The sequence below is a fragment of the Typopeltis vanoorti genome, chromosome 8 (assembly GCF_054136105.1).
Source record: "Typopeltis vanoorti isolate ZY-2024b chromosome 8, IOZ_Tvanoo_1.0, whole genome shotgun sequence".
In the NCBI taxonomy this organism is placed as follows: Eukaryota; Metazoa; Arthropoda; class Arachnida; order Uropygi; family Thelyphonidae; genus Typopeltis; species Typopeltis vanoorti.
This window is the reverse complement of record NC_143556.1, coordinates 150,530,499-150,556,578: the sequence shown is the minus strand read 5'-3', so window position 1 is coordinate 150,556,578 and position 26,080 is coordinate 150,530,499. Positions and strand designations below refer to the sequence as shown.

At 34.5% G+C, this 26,080-nt stretch overlaps 2 protein-coding genes across 4 annotated transcripts in view; one reads left to right on the top strand and one right to left on the bottom strand.

Moving 5' to 3' along the window:
• LOC150104425 (adhesion G protein-coupled receptor L4-like) overlaps positions 1–16,670 on the top strand; it is a 118,075-nt gene extending 101,405 nt beyond the window's left edge. Inside the window, exons 3-4 of one of the 3 annotated variants that reach the window (XM_090397035.1) lie at positions 4,221–4,354; positions 16,483–16,670. In XM_090397035.1, the coding sequence (XP_090253161.1) occupies positions 4,221–4,328 (108 nt within the window). In that variant the 3' untranslated portion in view covers positions 4,329–4,354; positions 16,483–16,670. Of the gene's footprint in view, positions 1–4,220; positions 4,666–8,493; positions 8,612–16,482 lie in introns of those variants that run through there. The other 2 variants (XM_090397037.1, XM_090397034.1) reach the window with 2 other exon arrangements.
• Positions 16,671–22,705: 6,035 nt separating this feature from the next.
• LOC150104424 (glutamate dehydrogenase, mitochondrial-like) overlaps positions 22,706–26,080 on the bottom strand; it is a 214,610-nt gene continuing 211,235 nt past the window's right edge. The window contains exon 10 of the mRNA XM_090397011.1: positions 22,706–22,878. Within this exon, the coding sequence (XP_090253137.1) occupies positions 22,759–22,878 (120 nt within the window). The 3' untranslated portion in view covers positions 22,706–22,758. The remainder of the gene's footprint in view (positions 22,879–26,080) is intronic.

Genomic DNA, 26,080 nt, shown 5'->3' with positions numbered 1-26,080 from the left:
AAGCATGCAGTCTAAAAGATAAGCTTAGGTGTTAACAGTTTTCATGACATATTTTTAACAGTATATGAACCAAACGAACTATTTTATAAAAGATGTTTTATTAACTAGCTTATATATATATATATATATTTCGCTGAATTTCAAATCAGCATCATCAGAGCACAGCATGTATATGTGACAGTGAGTAAGTTGCCACCCTCTAATGTTGTAAAAAAAAATAATAATAAAAAAAAAAAAATTTACAGCTATGTGGGAGTTGCTCTTAAGATAACTGTCTTCCAAATCTTTGGCAAACTAATGCAACCATATTTGTTCATGTTAGGAGAATTCTTCATAGCCGTGGCTGACTCAAAAAATAATATTTTGGATCTGTAACGACTTCTAAATAGCACATTAGTTTTCTTCCATCAAATCCTGTGTAAAGGGTGGCCCGTCCTGACTTGCCACAATAATAATAATAATTTTTGTTCCTCCAGACAGATGTTAACAAATCTTCCTGTCTGCCCATAGTAGGCCAAGTCACAAGGAACTTCATATACTAAATGGTGAAGTTTATCCTTAGGAGAGTGGAGCATATTGCTAATTTCACGAGGTTTGAATGTGGTGCGAAGGCCAAGTTTCATTAGTACTTTGGCTATCTTTTCTGATGTACCTGACTTAGGGAATAGGAATGTTAATGTTTTGTTCCTGTGTATTAGAGGAGGGATTTCCCCTTTAGCAAATTATACATGAAACACTTTGAAAACAAAATATTTACCACAGCTACATACAATCCCTAGTGTAGTTATTCTGTGAGATGTGTTTCCCATTTGGCTCCATGGACAAGATATTTTGGATGTACAGTAACCCCCCCCCGACTTACGTAAATTCGAAGTTACATAATAAATCTCAAAAATGTACTAGCGCGCATGAACATGTTTGCGGCTTTGACATCCATTGCAGTATGCAACGACATAATGTTAACTAGACTCAGCATTCACAGTAAATGTAAAAAATAGCAACAGGCAGTGACAGGTTACCGGTAAATGTCAAGAGCAACAGAGGGCAACTGCGCAAAAGCTGTAACATTCAAACTGAAACCTACCAATTAGAAATAAGAACTCCGTAAACAATTCCTCCTCTCCCTGACCTGTCAGTAGTCCATGCCTCGCATGGTTAGTTTAGTCACTTGTTTATCACCGTTAGTGTTTGTTGTTTATTTACCCTTAAAATGGATTCGAAATGCAAAACCAAATGCGCTGGTAATAAATCTAAAAAACAAAGGTCTGCAAATACTTTAGAAGAAAAGTTGAAAATAATTTGTATGTATGAAGATGGAAAAATTATATCAACAATAGCTCAGGATATAAATCGACCTATTTCAACAGTGAATACGATAGTGAAGGATAAAGTTCGCATTTTTCATACTTTTATATCCGAGTAAATACTGCTGCATGATGTTTCATTTATAAAATAATACTCTGTAAATAATATACATATCTGTATATATACATACATGTAATAAATATTGCAGTTTCTTACAAAGTTACACTTAAGCAATTTACAAATTCGACTTATGTAAAATTCAAGTTACGTAAAGATTTACGGAACACATTACTTACTGTATTTGTTACCTGCCTAAACAGTCAACATCCCAAAATCCATTTCACAGTAGAAAAAGAATCTCATAACTGTTGACCTTTTCTTGACACATTAGTCACTTGGCTCACAATCGTTTTCCATTTACAGAAAGCCAACACACATACAAGAAGATATCTACATAAATAATCACATCAGCATCCAGCCCAACAGTATGGTATTTTAAAAACACTTATAAACAGAACCAGAATCATTTGTTCTAATGATACAGCTGTCTGCAGAACTCAAATATCTGCACTATACTTTCTTGGCCAATGGCTGTAATTCTATATATACTATTCCTACTATAAAATACTACATACCCCATTACTTCTTCCTCCTCTAATACACAAGAACACAACATTACCATTTCTATTCCCTCTGTCAGAGGTACATCAGAAAAGACAGCCAAAGTACTAATGAAACGCGGCCTTCACACCACATTCAAACCTCATGTGAAATTAGCACCTATGATCTGCTCGCCTAAGGATAAAATTCACCCTCTAATACACCCTAGAGCGTATGAAGTTCCTTGTGACTGTGACTTGGCCTACTATGGGCAGACAGGAAGATCTGTTAACATCTGTCTGGAAAAATACAATAAGTACATTCGCTACTATTATATGGCAAGTCAGGACTGCAGACCACACTTTGGACACTCCTTCACATAGAATTAGATGGAAGAAAATGAATGTGCTATTTAGACAGTGTTACAGATCTGAAAGATTATTTTTTGAGGCTATGAAGAATTCTCTTAACCTGAACAAATATGGTTGCATTAGTTTGCCAAAGATTTGGGAGACACTCCCATGAGGAGTGTCTCCCAAATATAAACTCCCACATATCTGTAATTTTTTTTTTACAACATTAGAGGACGCCAAATTAGGACTTTAGATCCTTTGTGTTACAACTGCATTGTTTCACTCACTCACTGTCGTGTATACATACTGTGTTGCACTCAGATGATGCTGATTTGAAATTCAGCAAAAATAAGATAGTTAATAAAACATCTTTTATAAAATAATTTGTTTGGCATTATTAATACCTTGAAAATAAGTCACTAAAGCATCAAAAAACTTCTTATTTGCTTCCTTTTGTAGCTTCTAGGGATGGCCCTTCCTTGCCTGTATTTCTATACCTCATTCTACCATATGAAAAAAAAAAAAATCTCCCAAGTGTCAGTCACTTAAATATAAATATCTCTTAACAGCTTAGAAGTCTCAATCATATCATCCATTCATCTTCTATCCCCACTAAAGTCTGAAGATTAGATGTCTCCAACTGTCATAACTAACATTCCATACTCCTATCATTTTTGTTATCTGCCTTTGTACCTTTTCTTATGTAACTTCATCATCCTTATATTTCAGTGAATAGATGTGATCACAGTAATCCAGATATGGTCTGATCAGGAGCTTATACAATAGAGCTACCATCTTCTATGTCTGTTGGTCAATATCCTTTTAAGTATTGCAGTATGTTCCTGAACGTCATATTTCTGTCCACTATTTGCCAAAAAATTTCTTTCCTCCTCTGACTCCTGCCATGAGTTACTAATTTCAAAACTTTACATCTAGTTGTATTAATATGATATCCTCCTTCATTTGCTCACTTTTCCAACTTATTCAAATCCACATGAAGAACAACATTGTTAATAATGTTAATAATTCTCTCCCAGCTTCATATTATCCATGCAAAATAAGTGAGGGTGGAAACTGTTCCTTGAGCTTAGTTATAAAAACAAATGAAATTTTCCCTATTTATTATTAACTTTTGGGGGGAGGAGTTATATGTCAACATTTTGCAACAGATAGTGGATATCTGATAAACAACACTACTACATAATTTATAGACCATTCTGCATGCAAAAAAAAAAAAAAGTTTTCAGTATCATCTTAGAGAAAGCAGGTGACTGTTGGTTCTGCAGGATTTGCTGTTTAGACTATTGCTACTTAATTTCTGCATCAGTGATATAGAACATGAATTGAATGGAAATATTCAATTGCTTGCTGATGCAAAATTGCATTATCAGAATGTGTTGTTAATTCAAGGAGTGTTAAGGATTTTAAGATATGATAAATATGTTGTCAATTGAATGAACCTCCCACGACGAGTCTGTCGACTGCATGGAGGGTGTAATAATAATAATAAATTTGGAGAGTAGCAAATGAGTGGAATACATTGCCAAAGTTTGTTGTTAGTGCTTTGTTGGTGAATGTGTTCAAGGACAGATAAAAGCAAATTGGATAGAGTTCAGGATTCTGATGATTAGTCTTCAGACTTCATGGAGATTGAATCCTATACAGTAATAATAATATCCTCAAGTTTGCAAATGAGGCAGAAAATAAATGGCTTTTGTTTTTCTTTATGGATGTTTTTCCATCCATGGTGCTATAAACTGAATAACCTTTTTTGTATAGATCATCTGAACTGGCATAGAACAACTCATCCTATAATGGTTTTTGTGTTTTGGAATCATCTTCCAGAGTTCAGGTCATGTTCCATCTCTGCTTTTTTTTGTGATTAGTGTGACTTTATTACTCATAGTAGAGATACCTTTATTTATTTTTTAATTCTAAAATGTTTTTGCTTGTTACTTTTAGGTTGTTCAAGAAAAATCAGCAAAAGAAGCATGGTATAAGCTGCTTTTTTCACGAAAGAATAACCAGACTGGAGTCTGTATGAAAGATACTCAGTCTACAGGCCTTTGATTCAAAAAAAAAAGAAAAAGAAAGATGTAAGGATTACACAGTCCTTTGTGTGTGTGTATACACACACATATACCAAAATCAAAGCTCTAATACATGATATATGATACTTTGTTACTTATATACTGTGTAAAATATGACATTTTCTAGTCAGTTTTAGTATGATGACTTAGTTTTATTTACACTCCAAAAGGAGTTTTAGTTTAAATTAGCAAAATTCTACAACTGAAAGACTGAAACAACAGGTAAAGCCCCTTCACTTAATGAAATATGTGGAAGGTAGATGCAATATCTGGCTACTTGGTATGCTGGACGTTGAATAAATATGTGTAAAAACCCATTATGCTATTTTGTTATTAATTCAATGTAGAATTGTGCTAATTCTACAACTGCTACAAATTGCTAAAAGTAGTCATTAAAGCTACTGACAGGAGAATGATAGTAAACAGAGAGATAATGTTTTAGGGACGATGTTACTAAGAAGGTTAAATCATCACATTGGATAACTGTGAGCTTGACTGGTGTGCTCTGATAAGCTCACCTGGGATCAGCGATGATAAATTGAAAAGATACAGCAACAAGTAACCAAGAGAGAGGAAGTGTGATATAAGCATAAGCGGGTCGAGAATAAAGAAGTTGAGATCATCCCAGGAAACTAAGTAAGGGTGTGGATAGGAAGCTTATGGGATCCAGATTCGTCTCATGTTGCATGTGAGTAGAATGGTCTATCAGCATATGTTTTGAGTGCATGAATATTTTCAAAGAGCTATGGTAGAGATTTGGGCATTGTGTGATCAGGAAGAGGCCTTCCTTTGATGAATTCTTGACTCCCTTGAGGAGTCTCTTTAAAAATAATAATTATTATTATTATTATAAAACAATATGAAATATAGAATATAAAACTACCCTTTGTAAACATCTCGGATAACTTGGAAAACATCACTCTAGAAGAATTAACAGAGGCATTAACCCAAAGCAAAACAGGAAAGGCTCCAGGAGAAGACAATATAAACTTGGAACTTATCAAATATGCAGGACTTGAATTCTCACTCAGGTTACTTAACTTTTATAATATGATCTTGAAAGAAGGAAAATTCCCACAAGATTGGACCAAAGCAATGGTTATCCCTGATTGTAACAATAATCTTGAAATCAGCTTACTTAGTACCTGTTATAAAGTATATGCAAAAATCTTAGCATATAAACTTAAATGTATAGTAGACCCAAAATGGATTCAGAAAAGGCAGGTCTTGCATAGACTCTGCATTTACATTAAAATTATTAATTGAAAAACACAGAGAAATGAACATACAAACACACATAGCTTTTATAGATTACACCAAAGCATTTGATAAAATTATCAGAGAAAAAGTATGGGAAATCCTAGACGAATATGAAATACCAAACCAACTCTTTAGAGCTATTTTCAGGTGCAAACTTTGTTTGCTTACACTTGGATAAAGGATTAATCTAAATTTATTACAACTCTTTAGAGCCTTATATAATATATATCAAGATAATAAAATATCTGTGAAGTACAATAATTCAACATCAAGCTGGAAAACCAATAAATCGAGGAGTATGTTAGGGTTGCCCTCTCTCACCGGTTTTATTTAATATATACATAGATAACTTATGAAGGCGGATTCAAGATAAACCGTAACACCAGATTAGCTACTCTTCTTTTTGCTGATGACTAAATAATCCTTGGAAACAATGAAGATGAACTACAAAAATCATTATGCAGTCTAAATAATCTGATAAAAACATATGGTATGGAAATATCAACAGACAAAACAAAAGTCATGGCCTTCAAAGGTGCTAATCCAATAAGAAGCAAAATAGTAATAAACAATAAAATAATAGAGCAAGTAAATACATCCAAATATTTAGGTTGCACAATGTCATATGAAGATGATATAGAACCAAAGATATCAAAGTTTTTAAAAGTAACAGGCATTATAAATAAAATTTTTAAACCCAGTTATGTACAAAAAAACATGCAAATAAGAATCTACAATACAGTAGCTAAACCGACCTTACTTTATGGCAGTGAGATATGGACATTAAAGAAAGCAGATGAAAGAAGAATTATATCATCCGAAATGAAATTTCTTATTTGCTATAGAGAAAAATGTAAAGAACACATACTGAGAATGAATAGAAGCAAAATACCTAAACAAAATTCTAAATTATCACCCAAAAGGTACTCCATGCAGAGGAAGACCCTTAAAAAGATGGAATTGAGTTCAGAACAGGCCACTTGGCCTATAAGCCTGGAAAGGAAGAAGAAGTATATATCTACTTACTCTTCTTCCTCCCCTTTTCTACAAATAAACATAAAATGCTAAGAGTGAGGTAAAATTTCTAAAATTCATGCCAATTTTAATTGGCATGAATCTCACCAACAAATGGATGCAAATTTAATTTTATTATTATTATGTGACACCTCCTGGGAGTCCAAAGACTCATCAAGGGAGGGTGCTTACTCTAGAATTCTGTCTCCACCACTTATTTCACCAACTAACTGCATCTACCACCCACCAGCACATGACCACTAGTATTTCCACAAACAATCACAAACATCCATGCTCACAGCAGGATTCAAACCTGCAGCCTTTTGGCTGGAGAGCTGATACACTAAGCACTCAGCCAACCAGGCCGGCAAGCCATCTTCACTTGGGTTTCTAACAAAAAGAAAAGTGTGATCGCCTAGCACTATGTAATGAAATTCATCTATCACTTACAAATTTCTAAACATCTATGCCACAGTGGAATTCAAACCCAGTGTTGGTCACTATGCTGTCCATTTGACCGACAAGGCCAGCAGAAAGTTTGGAATGGAACAAGTACTGTGCTCTTATTTTATAAGTGGTAGACTGACCAAATATATATCCACTTCCTTTTCTTCCTCCCCTTCTCTGTGAACACTATAAATAAACATAAAATGCTAAGAGTGAAATAAAAATTCTGAGATTCCTGTTTTTGAAAATTGGCACGAGCTGAGGTTTGTTTGAAAATGTCTCTTTTTTAAGAAAGGAAGAAATAAATGAATATCCACATGTTTCAGCAATCAATAGAGAATAATGCCATGCTTTGAAGTTGCCATGCCAATATTGCTTGCTAATGTTTGATATAGGGGTTACCACTATTACTACTGAAAAGTTATGAAGAAAAATAAATTAATAGAATTTACTTAAATATAAAGAGCTAATAGGCTTCATTTCGGTGATATAAACATTATTTAAATTAAGGGGATATTGAATCCCACATTGTTTTAAAACTGAATAAGAAACTCAAAGATTGGAATCAGAGAGTTTCATGCCAAATATAGTAAACTATAAAAATATCGGCAATTATTAGCGTGAGCTAATGCAAGTAGTCCTAGTATGTAATACAATACCGGGCAACTCGCAGCAAAGGTGGTAAAGTTCTGATCGCTATTCTTGGTATTTTCCATAATGTAAAAACACATTTCCTAGGAAATGTATGCTGTTATTACATTATGGTGGGAGGTCACTACCCAGATCGGTTTCAGCTTTTTTGAGGCTTCATCAGTGAGTAGCTAGACCAAATTAATACCAAAGGGTATAGCGAAAAGAACTTATATACTCTGCTATACGAGTTGTCAAACAAGTGCACCCATTAAGTTACGTAAATATAAAGAGCCAATAGGCTTCGTTTCGGCGATATAAACATTATTTAAATTAAGGGGCATGAAATTCTCTGATTCCAATCTTTGAGTTTCTTATTCAGTTTTAAAACAATGTGGGATTTAATATCCCCTTAATTTAAATAATGTTTTAATTAATAGAATTTAATTTACAAATTCTTAATTGTTTTCATTTTAAGTACTTGTCTGCAAACAGAAACTGTATTCATTTATTTCTTTTTTTCATTTTATAGATAATTTTGTCTTATCTATAGTGCATGCATCGTGGTAAAATTTCATGCAGCAGGTGCTATCATTCATCTCTTCTGTAAAGGATATAATGGAATATACAGGCAGTTCCTGCTTTGTTTTTCCATGTATCAACAAAACTGAAAATACAATATTATCAGCTGCAGTAAATAGATACTATTCATATATATGGTATTTCAAACTATGCACACAGCTATACAATACAGTGCTATTGTGATCAGTTTATTATTATTATCATTATTCTAGGACCCATGGAGTCAGAGACTCATCTAGGAGGTCCTTTTGCCATACAGCTCATCATACCACACCTTAAACACACTCAAATTCTCTGCAGACACCACCCTCCCAGGCAAGGCATTCCAACCATTCACAACTCTGCATGCAAAAAAAACCACCTTCTCACTTCCCTGCTCACAACTTTCTCATACAACTTCCAGGAATTATTTCTGGTTCTCAATTGATCTGCCATTTTCTGTAAAACCTCTTCAACATTAATCTTATAACAACCCCTTACTAACCTGTAGGTCTCTATTATATTTCCCCTCTTCCTCCTGTCCACTAGACTCTGTAAGTTGCATCTTCTCAACCTTTCCTCATATTCGACATTCCAGAGATCAGAAACTAGCTTAGTCAGTCGCCTCTGGATCCTTTCCAACATCTCTTTGTCCTTCTGAAAACCAGGTGACCAAATCTGGTCACAGTAGTCCATGTGGCCTAATCAAAGCCTTATACAGTGGAACAAGAATCTCCCTACTTCTACAAGTCAGTGTCCTCTCATGTTTTTGTGTCATCCTTACAATTTTGGACGTCTCCCCTAAATTTAAGATCCTTATCCACCATCACCTCAAGATCTCTTATTTCCTCCACCTCTGACAATATACCCCACCAAGTGTAAATTCTACATCCCATCTTTGTTTCCCAAATTTCAAAACCTTACATTTTGCAACACTGAACTAGCATCTCCATTCCTATGCCCATTCACTCAATTTATTCACGTCTCCTTGTAAGGCCACATCATCTTCTCTACTCTTCATAGCTCATCCCACCTTTGCATCATTTGCAAACAACTGAATGTCCCCATCCAAATCTTTGCCAATATCATTAACATACAAATTAAACAGCAATGGCCCTAAAACAGACCCCTGAGGCACATCACTAGTGAATTTCCTCGTCTGGAATATTGTTCCTCCATACACAACTTGCTGATGCCTATCAGATAGCCAGTCTCCAATACAATGCATTAATCTAATGTCCAACCCCATCCGCTCTAGTGTTTGACTATCAACTTATCATGCGGTAATCTATCAAAAGCTTATGCAAAATCAAAGTATACTACTGTGTATCCCTCTTCTCTGTCCAATGAAGTCACCACGTTATTGTCGTCGTAGTCCGGTAGCATCCTCTAGCAAGATGGTTGCAGCAGATGAGCAGCTCTTCTCCATTTCTCTCTGTCTGTCGCTTCCATCATTCTTAAACCAGTCCATTCCACGATATTAAACCACTCTCTAGTTGGTCTTCCATGTCTTCTCTTTCCCTCAACTTTCCCTTGTAATATAGTTCTTGTCAGGTGTCCTGAAGAACCTCTCAGAAGATTTCCTGCAAATCTGGTCTTTCTTTGCATAATATTCTTTAGCAGTGTTCTTTCCATCCCAGCTCGTCTTAAAACTTCTTGATTTGATATTCTTTCTGTATAGCTAATCTTTTCCATCTTTCTATAACACCACATTTCCAATGCATTAATTCTTTCCATATCTCTCTTTCTGAGTGTCCATGACTCACTTCCATAACTTGCAATACTCCAAACTGTTGCTTTAACTATTCCAATTCTAATGCCTATTTTAGTGTTCTTGTTTATTAAAATTCTCTTCATTTCCATAAATGCTGATTTAGCTTTGCCTATTCTATTTCTAATGTCCAACTCTGAAGTTCCTTTCTCTGAGATCCAGCTACCTAAATATTGAAATCTTTCCTCCACATTTTATCTTTACATTATTTTCTATTTTTCTGCCCATTATCATTATCTTGGTCTTCTTCGTGTTAATCCTTAGTCCGTACTCTTTACAAGAGTTTTCAATTCTTTGAACAATTTGTTGTAATCCATTTTCACTTTCTGTCATCACCACTACATCATCCGCATATCTTAAGTTATTAATGATTCTTCCTATTTTTTTTATTTTATTTTTATTTTTAGAGGTACCTGTGGCATAGTATAATTAATAAAAGAACAATTAAGACCACACGTAATAACTTTTTAACTATCACCTCAAGATCTCTTATTTCCTCCACCTCTGACAATATATCCCCCATCAAATATAAATTCTACATCCTATCTTTGTTTCCCAAATTTCAAAACCTTACATTCAAGACTACAGTAATAACTTTTTAATTAATAAGGTACAGATATTTCATACATTACGCTGTTTGTGACCAATATAATCTCTTTAAAATTTCCAAGTCATAAGAGTCAATATCAATATTTTCTAGAATGTCAAAAAGCCTTTTATGTTTCACTGTATCAAATGCCTTTTCAAAATTTAGACATACCCAAAACAACTTTCCACCATGGATTAGTGTTTTCTCCCCAGTAATTTGGAATCCAAACTGTTCCTCATTTATTTCTTTTTCTATTTTATTCTTAATTCTCTCTAAAATTATTTGTGCTAAAATTTTTGCTGTGCGAGTTATAAGACTTATCGTTCTAAAATTGGTATTACAGCCTAAAACTCCTGTCTTTTTTGGAATGGGGATAAAAATTGATCTTCTAAACTCCTCTGGTAATTCTTGTCCCTCATAAATTCCATTAATAATTTGCCATAACACTTCCGTACCTTTATCACCAATATTCCTTATAAGTTCTATTTGTATACCATCTATTCCAGGGCATTTTCCTTCTTTCATCTTTTGAATTGCTAGATTCAATTCCTCCCTCATGATGTATAGCCTCTGCCCACTGTGCTCTTTCATTTGATTTCCTCCTCTTCCTCTGTCTTCATAAAGTTTACTTACATATTCTTCCCATCTCAGTAATATCTTCTCTTTTTCTATCAGAATTTCACCTCTTTCACCTTATTGTAGTAAAGTAGATTACTAAAACATGACTTTCCTTTAGCAAATGCATGCTGTCCATCAAAGATAATACCATTATTATCAACCCAATTCTGGATCCTACTTCTCACCAGCTTCTACAATACCTTAATCACATCATCTGACACACAGTAATACACCGCAGCAAGTTCAAATATAAAAGACTATTCATGGAATCAGCCTCAGCCCTTAGGAACATGCCAAACCTCAACAAATTTGGATGCATGAGACTGCCCCAAATTTGGGAAACATACATCAGAAGAACTTCAACCCAAAGGCCAAGAACACTCAATATAGCCTGCCAGAGGGCACCATCAGGACTTTAGGAAAATGGTAGCTTCCTCGCTTCATTTCTCATTTGCTGTTGTGTAGTACTTGCGTGCACGTGTCTTCTTCTTAAGTTCCCATGAAGATGGCAACATGATGTTGCTAAAATATTGGAAAGTATATATTAAAGTTTGATTTAATTTATATTTCTAGTATATGCTGTCAATTCCTTAAGTATTTACCAATCATGTTTAACCAGCGTATAAGCCTTTCTACAAGAAGTTAGTACAGTTGTGTGAAGAAAATGATCTGATAATAACAAATACTTTGTTTAGCCAACTTCCTAGAAGACTTTACACATGGAAAAGCCTCTGGCCTTAAAGCCCATTAACCCTTCCCATTAAAGCAGCACTAAAATTAAAGAAAACAATGAAACCTCTACACACAAAAAAAAATATGATCTAGGGTCCCTTAAAAGTCAACAAATACATACAAGATAATTTTTAAAGGAATATTTAAGTACAATCCACTGCTGTTAACGTTCCTGATTCCATCAAGTATCCTTATTCTAAAGGTGAGATTGAGGATAGATGGCAGAAATTTAAAGAGGGTATAAAAAAGACAGGAAAGTAAACAATTCCCAAATTTGAGAAGAATAAACCCTGGATGAATGAATGACAAGCTACTGAAAATGGAGGCAAGAAAGAAACACAAAAATCGTCTTGAATACAAAAATTTAAACAAAGAGATCAGGAAAGAATGCAGGATTGCAAAAGAACTATAGCTCAACAACCAATGCAAGGAAATTAAGCATTTGAAAGAAAAGGAAAAAAAAAAAAAAATAGAGAATTTCATGATAAAGTTAGGGAGCTAACTAGCAAATCTGGGAAAAGGGTTGGCTCTGATTGCATTGAAGATGCCAGTAGAAACATCCTAATGGAGAAAAACAAAATAAGGAGCATATGGATAGAGTATTCAAAGAACTTTACAATCATGATAAATTAGATAGCCATCACAAGAAAATAACAAATGCTATTAGGAAATTGAAAGCATGAAAAGCTCCAGGAACAGATGGAATTATGGCCGATTGCCTAAATCTTTAAATCATAAGGCCATAACATCACTGACTGATATATGTGAGAAAATATATGATGCTGGACACCTGCCAAAAGATCTTAAGCACTCAACATTCCTACCAATACCTAAAAGAAAAAAAAAAATTCTAAGAATCAAATGTGAAGAGTACAGAACGATCATTCGGAAAGCAAAAGTTATGCTATATATCATCCTAGAAAGAAATACACATCAAATGAAATTGGAAATTAATGAGACACAAACTAGTTTTCAGAAAAATAAAAGGACTAGAGAAGGACTTTTCAATGTTAGAACTATTATAGAAAGATATCTAGAGAAGCAGAAAGAAGTGTATGTTTTATTGACTAGACAAAGGCTTTGACAATGTAGAACATAAAAAACTGATATAATGCATCAAAAAATTAGGAGTAGATGGCAAAGATACCAGATTATTGATTATATTGGGAGCAAACTGCCTCAATAAAAATGGCAGGAGAAACCTTGGAGGAATTACCAATAAAGAAGAATGTCAGACAAGGCTGTGTTCTTTCTCCTATATCGTTTAACCCCTATACTGAAAATATCTTCCAAGAATTAGCAGAATTTAAAGAAGTCAACATAGGAGGGAGAAATATGAATACCTTAAGATAATATGTAGATGATACGATACTTCTAGCTGAAAACAAAAAAGATCTTCAAAATCTATTAGAAGAAACACTGAAACTAAGTGAAAAATCTGGACTTAATTTCAACTTCAAAAAAAACCAAAACCATACTGATAACAAGAGAAAAATACCCAATATAAATATTAAGATCAGAGGAAATACTTTAGATCAAGTATAGAGGTCCAAATATATATTTGGATCAACTAATTACAGAGAATGGAAAGTGTGATAATGAAATATTAAGAAGGATAAAAATTTCTAGATCAAGAGAAATTTGCACAAAAATAAGAATTAGGTTGTCCAAAAAATAATTTAGAGATATTAGAGATGATTGGAGAAAGATCTTAAGCATCTGTTGAAAACCATTAAGAATAGAAAAACCACCTACTTTGGTCACTTACCTTACTAAGGCATGAATCCCTCCAATAAACACTTTTAGAAGGAATGATATAAGGAAAAAGAAGAGGAAGACAAAGAACAAATTGGATGGAAACATCAATGACTGCACCTTTTTGTCTTATGCAAGAGAGAAGCACAAAACTGTACATGGTGGAAGTTCATGCTAGTCAACCACCTACAAGGAGACAACACCTGACAAGACAAGAAGAAATGTTTTGTTGATCTTTTTTATGTGGCTTCCACCGATGAAAGGTTTATATAAACCTATAGTATATTTGTACCCAGGGTGTACTAACGATGTTTTCTAATTTTTTTTTATTATTATTTTTTTCCTTTTTGATTTTTTTATATAGTCTGGAAACTCTGCTCTACAGACCAAACATGGAACCTTTTCAAGTCACTTCAGGCCTCCAATAAGCAGAGCAGTGGTCTCACAGAGGGTGATGAAATTTATTGCCCATTTAAACATGCTCAAATTTCATTGTTGAGAACATAACCCTGTTTTTCAGCATTATGCCTATGGGAAATAAATTTCCACTTCACAAGGTATGCTAGGAACTAATTAACGCATAAAGTTGGGAACTACCTGTACTTTCCTTTTAGAAAATAAAGTGACATCACAAAATAATAATCATGAAGTCAACAGACATCACAGGAGGTTTCATTACAATAGCAACATATCCAGTACACCAAACCATAAATTCATTCCCACTCCTAGTACTACCAACACTCCAGTAATGCACAACACTGTAAATAAACACCCTTATACAACTTTTCAGGAATGGTATCTCATTCCCACTCCTTTTACTCCTGTAAAATTCTCTTATGGTTTAAACATCTCCAATGGCATCTCTTTTCCACCTAATAACTAAATTGTGCCATGTCCTGCCTAATTCGGGACAGGTGGCAACCCTAGACAGCACAGTGGTAAAAAAACATTCAACAGACATGCAATCAGGAATACAAAGGCCTAAAATGTACAAAGGCAGCAGAAGTAGATGATATTCACATATGGAGTTATAAGTCTTGCAGTGGCTGGAGTATACAAAAAAAAAAAGGCAAATAAAACTGAATGTGAGAATTAAAGAGGTATTTCCCGACTGAGTGTTCCTGGTAAGATTTTTGCAAGTATACTTGAGGGGGAGGTTTGGTGAAGAACAAGCTAGATTCATGGCAAATAGAAGCTGTCAGGATCAGATTTTCGCTTTACGACAAATAGTTGAGAAATCGTATTAATATAACAAAAATTTCTGTATTTAACAAAGAATCTGTATTTAAGTTTTGTAGATCTGCAAATGGCATATGACAAGGTGCCAAATGGAAAGCTATTCAAGCACTACAGTTATATGGTGTCAATGGGACATTCTATCAAGCAATACTTAGTCTTTATTTGAGTTGTAAGTCAGCAGTTAGAATTGAAGGAAGTACAGGAAGATGGTTTAATATTAAATCTGGTGTCAGACAAAGATATACATTATCTATATGGATCACATTATGAAGGAAAGTGGTATTAAACCTGATATCAAAATTGGAGATGTTAATGTCAGCTCTTTACTTTATGCAGATGATGTTATACTTTTAAATAAATTTAGTACAAATTTGCAAAATTCTCTGACTAAATTGAATAACTCTTGTAATAAATTTGGTATGAAAATAGGCAGAAACATTGAAAATATCAACTGCATCGTAAATTGAGAACTTATAGAATACATAACATTTCAGCTACTTAGACAGAATTTTTAGTGAAGATGATAAATTAAATATGGAAACAGACAACAGAATCAGCAAAGCTGGTATGGTAGGAAGTCAACTGAATAAATTTAAATGGAATAAGAGGGAAATTAGTCAAAACACTAAATTATCTGTATACAAGACAGTGTTCAAACGAATTTTAACTTATGGATCTGAGAGTTGGGTTAGAAGTAAAACACTTGACCAAAGACTAGAGACTGAAGATATGAGAATCCTGAGAAAGATTAATGGCATGAACAGATGGCATCAATGGCAATATCATATTAAAAACAAGAATATTAGAAAAAAAACTTGATATTGTCAGCATCCAGGAATGCATTAGCAGAGCTAATCTCAGGCGGTATGGTCACTTAAACAGAATGGGCAAGGAAAGCTTAGCAAAACAAGTGTTCTCAGCCAGGCTGGCAGGAAAAAGATCTAGAGGAAGACCATGATATAGATGGATTGATACAGTAAAAAGTGCTTTAGAAGACAGAAATATAAGATCTGATAATGCTGAGTCTTGACAGATAACAGATTCATTTGGAGGAAAAGTTAGTAATGATGCAAGTTCTTTATGAGGATACATATCAGGCATTTGATGATGCTTTGTGTAAGATCGTTTTTGCATTTGAAATTGAGAAAAAAATGTAAAACAAACTTGTGGCTGTTACCATTTAGTTGAAAAGCAAGTAGGTGTTATAGATATGTTGGCCAATCACATCCAATCTTGTGTTTGTATAAAATCATCTGTCAAGAAACGTGATTTTTTTTTAATTTATTTTAAAGTTAACAGTACCAGCATACTGTTAATGTTTTGTTTGCTTACACTTGGATAAAGGATTAAACAATAATATAATTACCTATCAACTTTAATTTCATTTACAATCAAATGTACTTCCTAAAACTAGTTCTGATCTAGAGTATCTTAATAATAAGATGATACCTCTTTTCACTACTTGTATATTGAAAATATATGACACTGCATTACTTCAACCTTAGTATCCCTTTCTAGGTCTGGCTCCCACTGATGAGATCTCAATCATGGTCAAAACCAGTCTGAATAATGGCCCTTCCCATAATCCACAGCAGTATACATACCCAAAAGGATGTGTGCTTTGCATTAATGTATACTAAGGCAATTAATGTGACATTATTAGCCTCTATATACAAATAGCCTTACACGAACCTTTTTTGCTCACATTTGGATAAAGGATTAAACAAGAATGTAATTATTATTTCATGACACTTGCAAGGAATCCAAAGACTCATTTCTTGGCAAGTTTGATTTAATTTATAACCAAGTGAAAAAACTTTCTATAAACATACTGCATGTTATGAAAATAAATAAGATGGTTAAAAGGAATACCCTATGAATCTGCATTTTTGACCTAAAGGAATGAAGGGAGGAAATACAGAACATAGATTGACAAAAGGAATACAGTGTTGAGCAAAAACAGAAAAAATAGTGGCATGTTTTTTTATCACTCCTTACATAAAAAACACACTAATATAAATGGAACTCATAAAAAACTTGATTTGGTGCAAGCTGCTGATAAAATTATGTTGACCCATTTATCCAGTCTTGAATAGGTGAAGGTTAGCTTGTGAAGTGAATCCTGGAACAGCACTACAGAATAGTGACTTTGGACAGCAAAAGGGGTTGAGTGCTTCATGCATACCGGTTTCCCCACTCCATATTCTCTCCTTGCTGGCCCATGTGTCAGAAAATATCCAGAAAATATTATTTTCTAGATATTAATGCAAATAAAAAAATGCATAAGCATGCATCTTTGTATATACATTCTGTTGGTCATTGTCTAAACATATATATCAGAAACTGTTATGATATGAATTACTTTTATGTAGTGTTGCTGTTTATTTGTATTTATAATTTATTTCATGCATCCTTTCCCTGAATAAATGTTAGATTCAGACCAGAGTGAACAGAGAAAGGAAGGAGTATCTATAGGATTTATTACTGTAGACATACCTACATACAGATATGGGCCCATTCAAAATAAAAAAATTTTACTGAAGTGGAGAATTTTTTTTTTTTTTTTGGAGATTTAAACAGCAGAGTAGGAAATGAATCCCAGAAATACAGATATGTCTTGGAACAATCTGGAGAAAAGAGCAAAGAAAATAATTAGGACACTGACCAGGTCATTAATAATGCCATGTTCCAACATAAAGATGTGGACAAATTCACATGGAGAGAAGACATTAAGAAAAGCTTTATTGTTGATAGACATCCTCATACTGGTTCAGGTTACAAAGGATTTCATCAACATTTAAATTTGAGATGGATAAAAATCTCACAGCCATTTCACCCAGGCACAGTTGCACTGACTTGGAACATCATATTCCTTCAATTTATATTAGCTACAAGCACAGCTTGTTACATGGCATGATGCACCTTGCTCATGGAGATGTCCATTGACTTCTTTCCAAGCAGTGTATTCCTAACAACCTTAATCTTTCACCCTGTGAAAATGCTTTTTTTCATCATGCTCTCCTCTTTTCATGGAATCACTATACAACATTTGATTCTTATTTTCACTCTTTTCTGCTCTGCTTTCTCTCCCTTCACATCTCTCTCATCTTTTGAATTTGTGATCTCACATTTTATTTTGTGGAGAACTTCACATAAGTGCACTCCCTCTCTCTCATTATCATGTGGAATACCATTTTGAGAAGTACACTTCTCAAAATGTGTAACAAAAGAGTAAATGAAGGCTTCAAAAGGAATCAAAGTTAAGGTGAACTGTAGACTGAAATATACATTATTGGAATGGGGATGAAGAACCAAACTTCGAGTCTCAGTGGCAAAATGTGAAGAAAATGTTGACTGATTCAACTTATGGAGTGAAGTGATTTGCCAGGTTAGAAAAATCGATATTACCTGGGAGATTTAAAAATTAAGAGACAATATTGAAACTTGCTAACAGGTAAGTTAGCAGAAGCTCTGAGAGAATATAATGAAAAATGTAAGAAAGCTGTCTGCAGAATATTGACGATGTGTAGAAGAGGAAACACGCATCTAGGGATAGTAACCAATGAAGTAAATTAACTATTATAATTAAATTATTAATTAGTTCAAAATTTCACCTTGATCAACAAGATATCTTTCATAGACATGAAAGATATACTCTTAAATGCATGCACTCAAGCACATTGGCAGGAAGTCATATACAGACCAAATCTAAAAAAAGGCAGGATCATATGATGCCATCTATGGGGAATCGATGGAATCATGCTGAAACACTGAAGATAATGGTTTCCTGGATTTTTGGTAATATGATGCAACTGACTTTCTTTAAATATGGAGAATCACATAGTGCTTTAATAGATTCTAGAAATAGCCTCTGCAAATTCTATTTGCTTCAATATAAATGAGAGGTTCTCCAACCAGTGAATCTTGTCATCTGTATCTATGGCAAGGTCTAATATCTTGGTTGTAGTGTAGATAATGGACATGCTTCTTGTGTATCATATGGATATTAACTGTTCTTCCAATTTGTCCACCAAAGCATGTTATTTTGGAGAAGTAAGAGTGACTTGAGATGATACTTTGGTGAACGAATATGGGTTGCTAATTTTTTGTATGGCTTGAAGTAGGTCTCTATGTATACCATTTTATAATGTGTGAAATTTATTGTAAAGTGTTCCAGATGTTAATGGATTTTTAGAATGGCAATGGATTTTTTTAATTGTCTGGGCTAGGGAAATGGGCAAAGAGTTCCTATGTTAATTTTGTGAAAGGGAAAGCCATAGGCTAAAAAGGTATCCTTCATGCAATTAACTTTAGTAGAGAAGAAAGAAATCTACCCATAGTGTGGGTAGATTTCTGTAGATGGAAAATATGTGATACCAGAGTGTCCAAGGAAGGAATGACAGACAGCTATTGTGTTCCTTTTCAATGGTGAGAAGTGTGTTGAAAACATATCATGGCCATATTTTCATGATGTGGGGAAAAAGCCCATTGCTGTACTTGCATTCTGCTTATAACATTTTTTCTTGCAGTGAGAGTGAGGTCTGAGGTTTCTTTTAAGGATAAGTGAGTGAATAGGAAAGCTACATCAAAACTGAACATAATATTAGTAAGCAAAATTCCAAACTGGATGTTCTGTGGAAAAAAGATTACAAGAAAACCAATCATACATCATTAATAAATCTGGTATAGAAGAGAATGAGTTTATTGATTTTTGGATTTACTACCCAAACAACAATGGCTATGATGCTAGTGTAGTATGTCTGTAAATTGCATGGGCTAGTTTGCCTGTTTTGTGAGATGAAAAATCCTGCCAACTCCATATGAGAGTGGCTAGGAATGATGCCGACTACAGAATTTCTGGTCTATAACAGGCTTACTCCACTGATGCCACTTTAAATTCAAACTTTTATTGAAAGAGAGTGCTGAGGCCCTACCATCATCCTAATTTACGGAACGACTGCCTTTCTTTACCAAAAATGTGGAAAAGTCTAATTTTTATCAGCCACCAATTGATTGCTACATCTAGCCCAGATCATGTTGTTCTTTGATCGTCACACAGCTTGTACTGTTTTTTCGTAAATAATCCATTGGAAATGCATTATTTGAAATTTGGACTTTTTCAGTAAGTTTACTAAAATATATAAACGCCTATTAAGCATCCATCCAAACCAGAATAGTTTGTTATTGTCAATTTCCTATTGAATAATACTATGCCCACAGAACTCCTGTCAGGATTCAAGTAGTTTGTTATAGTGAGAGTTGAACGTGTATGTGTCTCTATGTATGTATGTATATGTATATACAGGCAGCACTCAGTCTATGGCGGTTCAATTTATGCCGATTCACAATAACGGCAGTTGCCTGTGCGTGCTTTCTTACTGTAGTGTGGTTGACTGAGAGACGAATCTAGCAACCACTCTAGTGTTTGAGTATTTACTGAGCTACTATGAAGTATAGTATGAAACCTAGTTTTAATGTTGAATCTACCTAATTGTTCTATTAATTTTTTTTACGTACATATGTATTTAAATTGATAAAGTATGTAATTACATACTATATCTGATAATAGAAGTGCAGAAAAATTAGCAGAACTTGGTATTAAGAAGGAGCAGAAGTCAACCGCACTTGAAAAGAAGATGGAGGCGATTCGAAGAATGGAAGATGGGTAGACACGTGCTAATGTCTCTGGAAATATGAACTCCATCAACTGTTACTATAATTATGAAAAATGCAGATAGAATAAAACAATCTACGGCAGCACTAAATGCAAACATACATTATAGCAGGGGTAAACTTCATGAAAAAATGGAAAAATGATTATCATTATGGGTGGATGACTTGAATCAGAAAAACATTCCTCTGATGCAGGCTATTATAACTGAGAAAGCAAAAAAAATTTTTGAGGATCTTAAAAAGACAGATGAAGGTGAAGAAACATTTTTAGGAAGCAAAGGTTGGTTCATGAGTCTCGAAGTAAGTGCCACAATGTCAAATTATATGGTGAGGCGGCAAGTGCAGATGTTGTGGCAGTGGCTGCTTTTCCTAAAGAATTTCAAGACTGTGTAGAACAAGGAAGTTATCCTCCTGATCTCATTTTTAATGTTGATGAGACTGCGCTCTACTGAAAAAATTGCCATCACGCACCTTCATTTCCTGTGAAGAACCACGAAGGTTTTAAAGCTGCAAAAGATAGACTTACACTTTTGTTGGGTGCAAATGTCTCCGGAACTTTCAAACTTAAACCAATGTTGATGTACCAGTCACAGACACCATGCACCTTCAAGGGTCTAAAAGCCATGCTGCCAGTCTATTGGAAATGGAACAAGAAAGCTTGGGTTACACAAGACGTTTTTATACATTGGTACACAAATTATTTTTGTCCTACCGTGCTTCGCTTCTGTAAAGAAAATGATTTGCCAGCCAAGGCATTGCTACTCTTGGATAATGTTCCTGGACATCCTCAAAACCTTGCTGAAGTAAGAACACCATTGGATGTCAAGTTGTTTACATGCCCCCAAACATGACATCGCTTTTGCAACCGATGGATCAAGGGATTATATCAATCTTCTTCAAAGTCTATTACCGCCTTAATAACATTTATGGAAATGGTAAGAGTCTTGGACACTTCAGGAAAAACTATTAAAGACTATTGGCAGTCATTATAAATTTTGAAGGGCATTAACAACATCGAGGCAGCTTGAAACAACGTGTCAGCAAAGTGTTTAAAAGGAGCATGGTGAAAACTTCTTCCAGCATTTATGCATGACTTCGAGGAATTAGAGCAAGAGGAGAATGTTATTGAAGAAGTTTTCAATAGTTTTGTCACATCTTCAGCTCGTAATATCGTACAATCCCACGAGAGGTGGGATTGTACGATATTACAGCTGAAGATGTGACAGAAGTCTTAGAGAGCCATGATAAACCGCTTTCCAATGAAGACTTAAAAGAATTAGCCGAACAATTAAGTCAACATCCAAAGGAGGAGAAAGAAAATGAAGAAGTCCTCTGAGAGATATGAAAACGGCCGATTTACAGCATATCCTTGCAAGCATAGAGACATTGACTGATGAGCTCTGCAAAATGGACCATGAATGTAAAAAGGAGTGTAATCGCATCTATTCGACCTTACACTGAACTCCTTAAAGAAAGAAAAAGAAAATCTAGGCAGTTAACACTGGATACTTTTTTAAAAAAAATGCAGGGTAATCCAAAACCAGGAACTTCAACATAGAAATATGTAATATCTTTTCTTATATAATTTTGTTTTGTTTTCGTAATTAATAATTTTATTTTAACAAATATGTATGTATTATCAAAGCTTTAACTATAATAATGTTACACATACTTCATGTGCATATTTTTTGACTGCACGGAACATAACTTCATACCTCCCATTAACATTAGGTTCATTTTACACCGATTCAGTTTACACCCGTTTTTTCAGGAATGGAACTGCGGCATAAACCGAGGGCTGTGTGTGTGTGTAAAAAATAAGAGTCAGTGCTCTCTTCATTAAAGTAGAGAGAGATTGATGAAATTTGTTTACTAAAATTAAACGAATAACTTCAGTTTTTCTTTAAATAAAACAATTTATATTTGAAGATAATTTTCATACTTGTTTGAGAATACCTCGCATCTCTGTCCCAGTTATAATGAATTCCAGTATTGCTCACCTGTTTGTGTTTTGTGTTCCATACCTATTATGCTAGTTTTTCTATCAAATTTAAACACCAGATTTTTTATCTTAGGTTTTATTGATTATCACTGGAATGTAAAAAATCAAATTTTATATCATTATGTAAAAGTTAGTCCAGATCCTCTGTATGTGCTATATATTTTTTCAATTGCATTAACATAAGCAGCAGTCCTCAAGTCCAGTCCCAAGTTATACTTCATTGCAGTTTTCATAATAGCCTAAAATAAAAATACGTTGTCATTAATATGCCTCAAATATACTATAATAAACAAACAGTTAAGAATATTTTTCTTTATCATGGATGGTATAAGACACCACTGTTCATTATTTGCACAATTCCACATATTTTTTATAATAAAAATGGGCACAAAAATATTCCATGGCAAAGCCTATAACTGTTAATAATTAAGGACACGGAAGGTTTTAATCTATCATAATTATTTGAGAAGCATATAATATTTTGAAAAACAATCTTAATCATAAATTTCCTGATATGCACATGCTGCTATGACAGCACTGCATGATTAAATAGTTTACATTCTTTTTTTAATTTCATCAAAATTAAGGTATTACAGGCAACACTCCAACATTGATCTAAGGTTGAAATGTTAGATACAACGATATTGGAGTTTCAATACTGGCAATTCTGACTGAATCAATCTGCCTAGATCTTGGTCCTCCTCTGGGTTTTTTTCCCTGTAATCTTGGCATCAAATGACTGTTTTGCTAGCCTTTCCTCTCTTGTTTCTGCTTAAGTGGCTGTACCACCTTAGATTAGCTTACACATACAAGGTTAGTCTGAAAAATTCTCAACCTAACAATGAAAAAACAAATTTATAATTTCAAAATTATTTTTATTTTTCAACATAAACCCCTTAAGACTAATACATTTAGTATTACGTAATCCAGCAATGCTCCAGCACCATTATTCCATCCCTGTAGTGGTTCTCAGTAAGATCTGCAAAACACCTATCTACAGCTACAATCACCTCTTGATTCAAATAAAAACGCTGACTAGCAAGGAAGAGTTTTAGTTTGGGGAAGAGATAGAGGTCAGAGGGAGCCAAATCTGGGGAATAGGGTGGATGTTTCAACAATTCATAGTTCAGATCCCTTAATTTTCCCATTGCCAAAACACCTTTGTGGGCAGGTGCATTTGTCCTGATGAAAGACTATTTTTTCTTCTGCAAACCTGGTCTTTTCTCATGAATTTTTTCGTCTAGTCTGGTTAAAAGATCGGAATAATATTCCCCGGTTACTGTTTTACCCTTTTCAAGATAATTAATAAACCAAATGCCTTTAGGATCCCAAAATACCGATGCCATGACCTTTCCTGCTGAACAACCAGCTTCTGTCCACTGTTTTGACTGCTGGTGTGTAATGGTGAATCCAAGTCTCATCCATAGTAATAAATCAACGCACAAAATCAGTTTTATTCTGTTAAAATGCTCCAAGCACTGTTCAGAGATATTCATGTGAGTGCGGTACCCATCTAGCACAAAGGTTTTTCATTTGCAATTCTTCATGCAAAATATATCCTACACGTTATTTTGAAATGCCTACGGTCTCAGTAATTTGTGCACTTTGACTTGCCAGTCATTCAATACCATATCATGCACTTGATCAATGATTTCTGATGTTGTTACACTTTTTGGACGTCCTTCACATGGATCATCTTCAAGGCTGGTACAGCCACGTTTAAACTTGGCAGCCCATTTCTTAATTGTTGAAAATGAAAGAGAAGAGTGCCCATAAACGTTTATAAACTTCTAATGAATTTCTTTTGGCATTAAACCTTCTTCTACAAAGAATTTTATAACTGCATGATACTCAATTTTATCCATTTCAAGGGATACAGACTTTGCTTCAGACAGCTGTATAAATCAAACTACTTGATAGAATGACTTGCAATTTTACATGGATGCTTATGACATGTCAACTCAAAAAAAAAAAAAAAAAGAAATCTTGCCGATAGTGTTGCCATCTATGGTCGAGGCCAAGAACTTTTCAGACCACTCTCGTACATTCTTGAATGCTAACAATAATAAGTTCCTTTCCAATATTTTCATTTTTAATAATATTATTATTATCCAAAGACTCCATGGAGTCAAAAACTCACCTAGGAGGTCCTTCTGTCATAGATGCAGCTCATCATACCACACCTTAAACACACTCAAATTCCTTTTGACACCACACTTTCAGGCAATGCATTCCAATCACTCACAACTTTGCATGCAAAAAACTTGCTTCTCGCACCCCTCCTTATACAGCTTTCACAGATAAGCTCTGGTTCTCCCCTAAACTCCCACCATTTTCTGTAAGATCTCTCCAATATTGATCTTATAACTACCCATTACTAACTTGTAGGTCTCTAACATATCACCCCTTTTCCTCCTATCCACCAGACTCTGTAAATTGCATCTTCTCAACCTTTCCTCATACTCTACATTTCAGAGATAAGAAACTACCTTAGTAAGTCACTTCTGGACCCTTTCCAGCATCTCTTTGTATTTTTAAAAGCCAGGTGACCAAATCTGTGCACAGTAGACACATGGACTTGCACAGATTTCTACTGTCTACTAATCAAAGCCTTATACAATGGAACAAGAATCTCCTTACTTCTACAAGTCAGTATCCTCTGCATCATTCCCAGAATTCTTTGTGTTCTCCCCACAATTTTGGCAATGTGTCACCTAAATTTCAGATCCTTATCCACTATCACCCCCAGATCTCTTATTTCCTCCACCTCCGACAATATATCCCCACCAAACATAAATTTAACATCCCATCTTTGTTTCCCAAATTTTTAAAACCTTACAATGTGCAACATTGAACTCACATCCCCATTACCACGCCTATTCACTAAATTTATTCAAGTCTTCTTGTAAGGCCATAACATCTTCTCTACTCTTCACAGTTCGTCCCACCTTTGCATCATCTGCAAACAACTGAATATCCCCATCCAAATCTTTGCCAATAGCATTAACATACAGGTTAAACAGCAATGGCCCTAAAACAGACCCTGAGGCACCCCACCACTGACTTTCTTCTTCCTGGATATTGCTCCTCCATACACAACTTGCTGATACCTATCAAATAGTCAGTCTCTGAACAAGTGTATCAATCTAATATCCAACCCCATCTGCTCTAGTTTGACTATCAACTTATCATGTGGTAATCTATCAAGAACCACTGCAAAATCTAACCATACTTCTATGTATCCCTCTCCTCTATCCAAGGAAACCATCATGTTATTGTAATAAGTAAGTAGATTACTAATGCTCTCTTTAGAAAATCCATGCTGTCGATCAAATATAATACCATTGTTATCAACTGAATTCTGGATTCTAGCTCTCACCAGCTTCTCCAACAACTTGACCACAACACCTGACACATAGATATGCCTATAATTTGATGCTC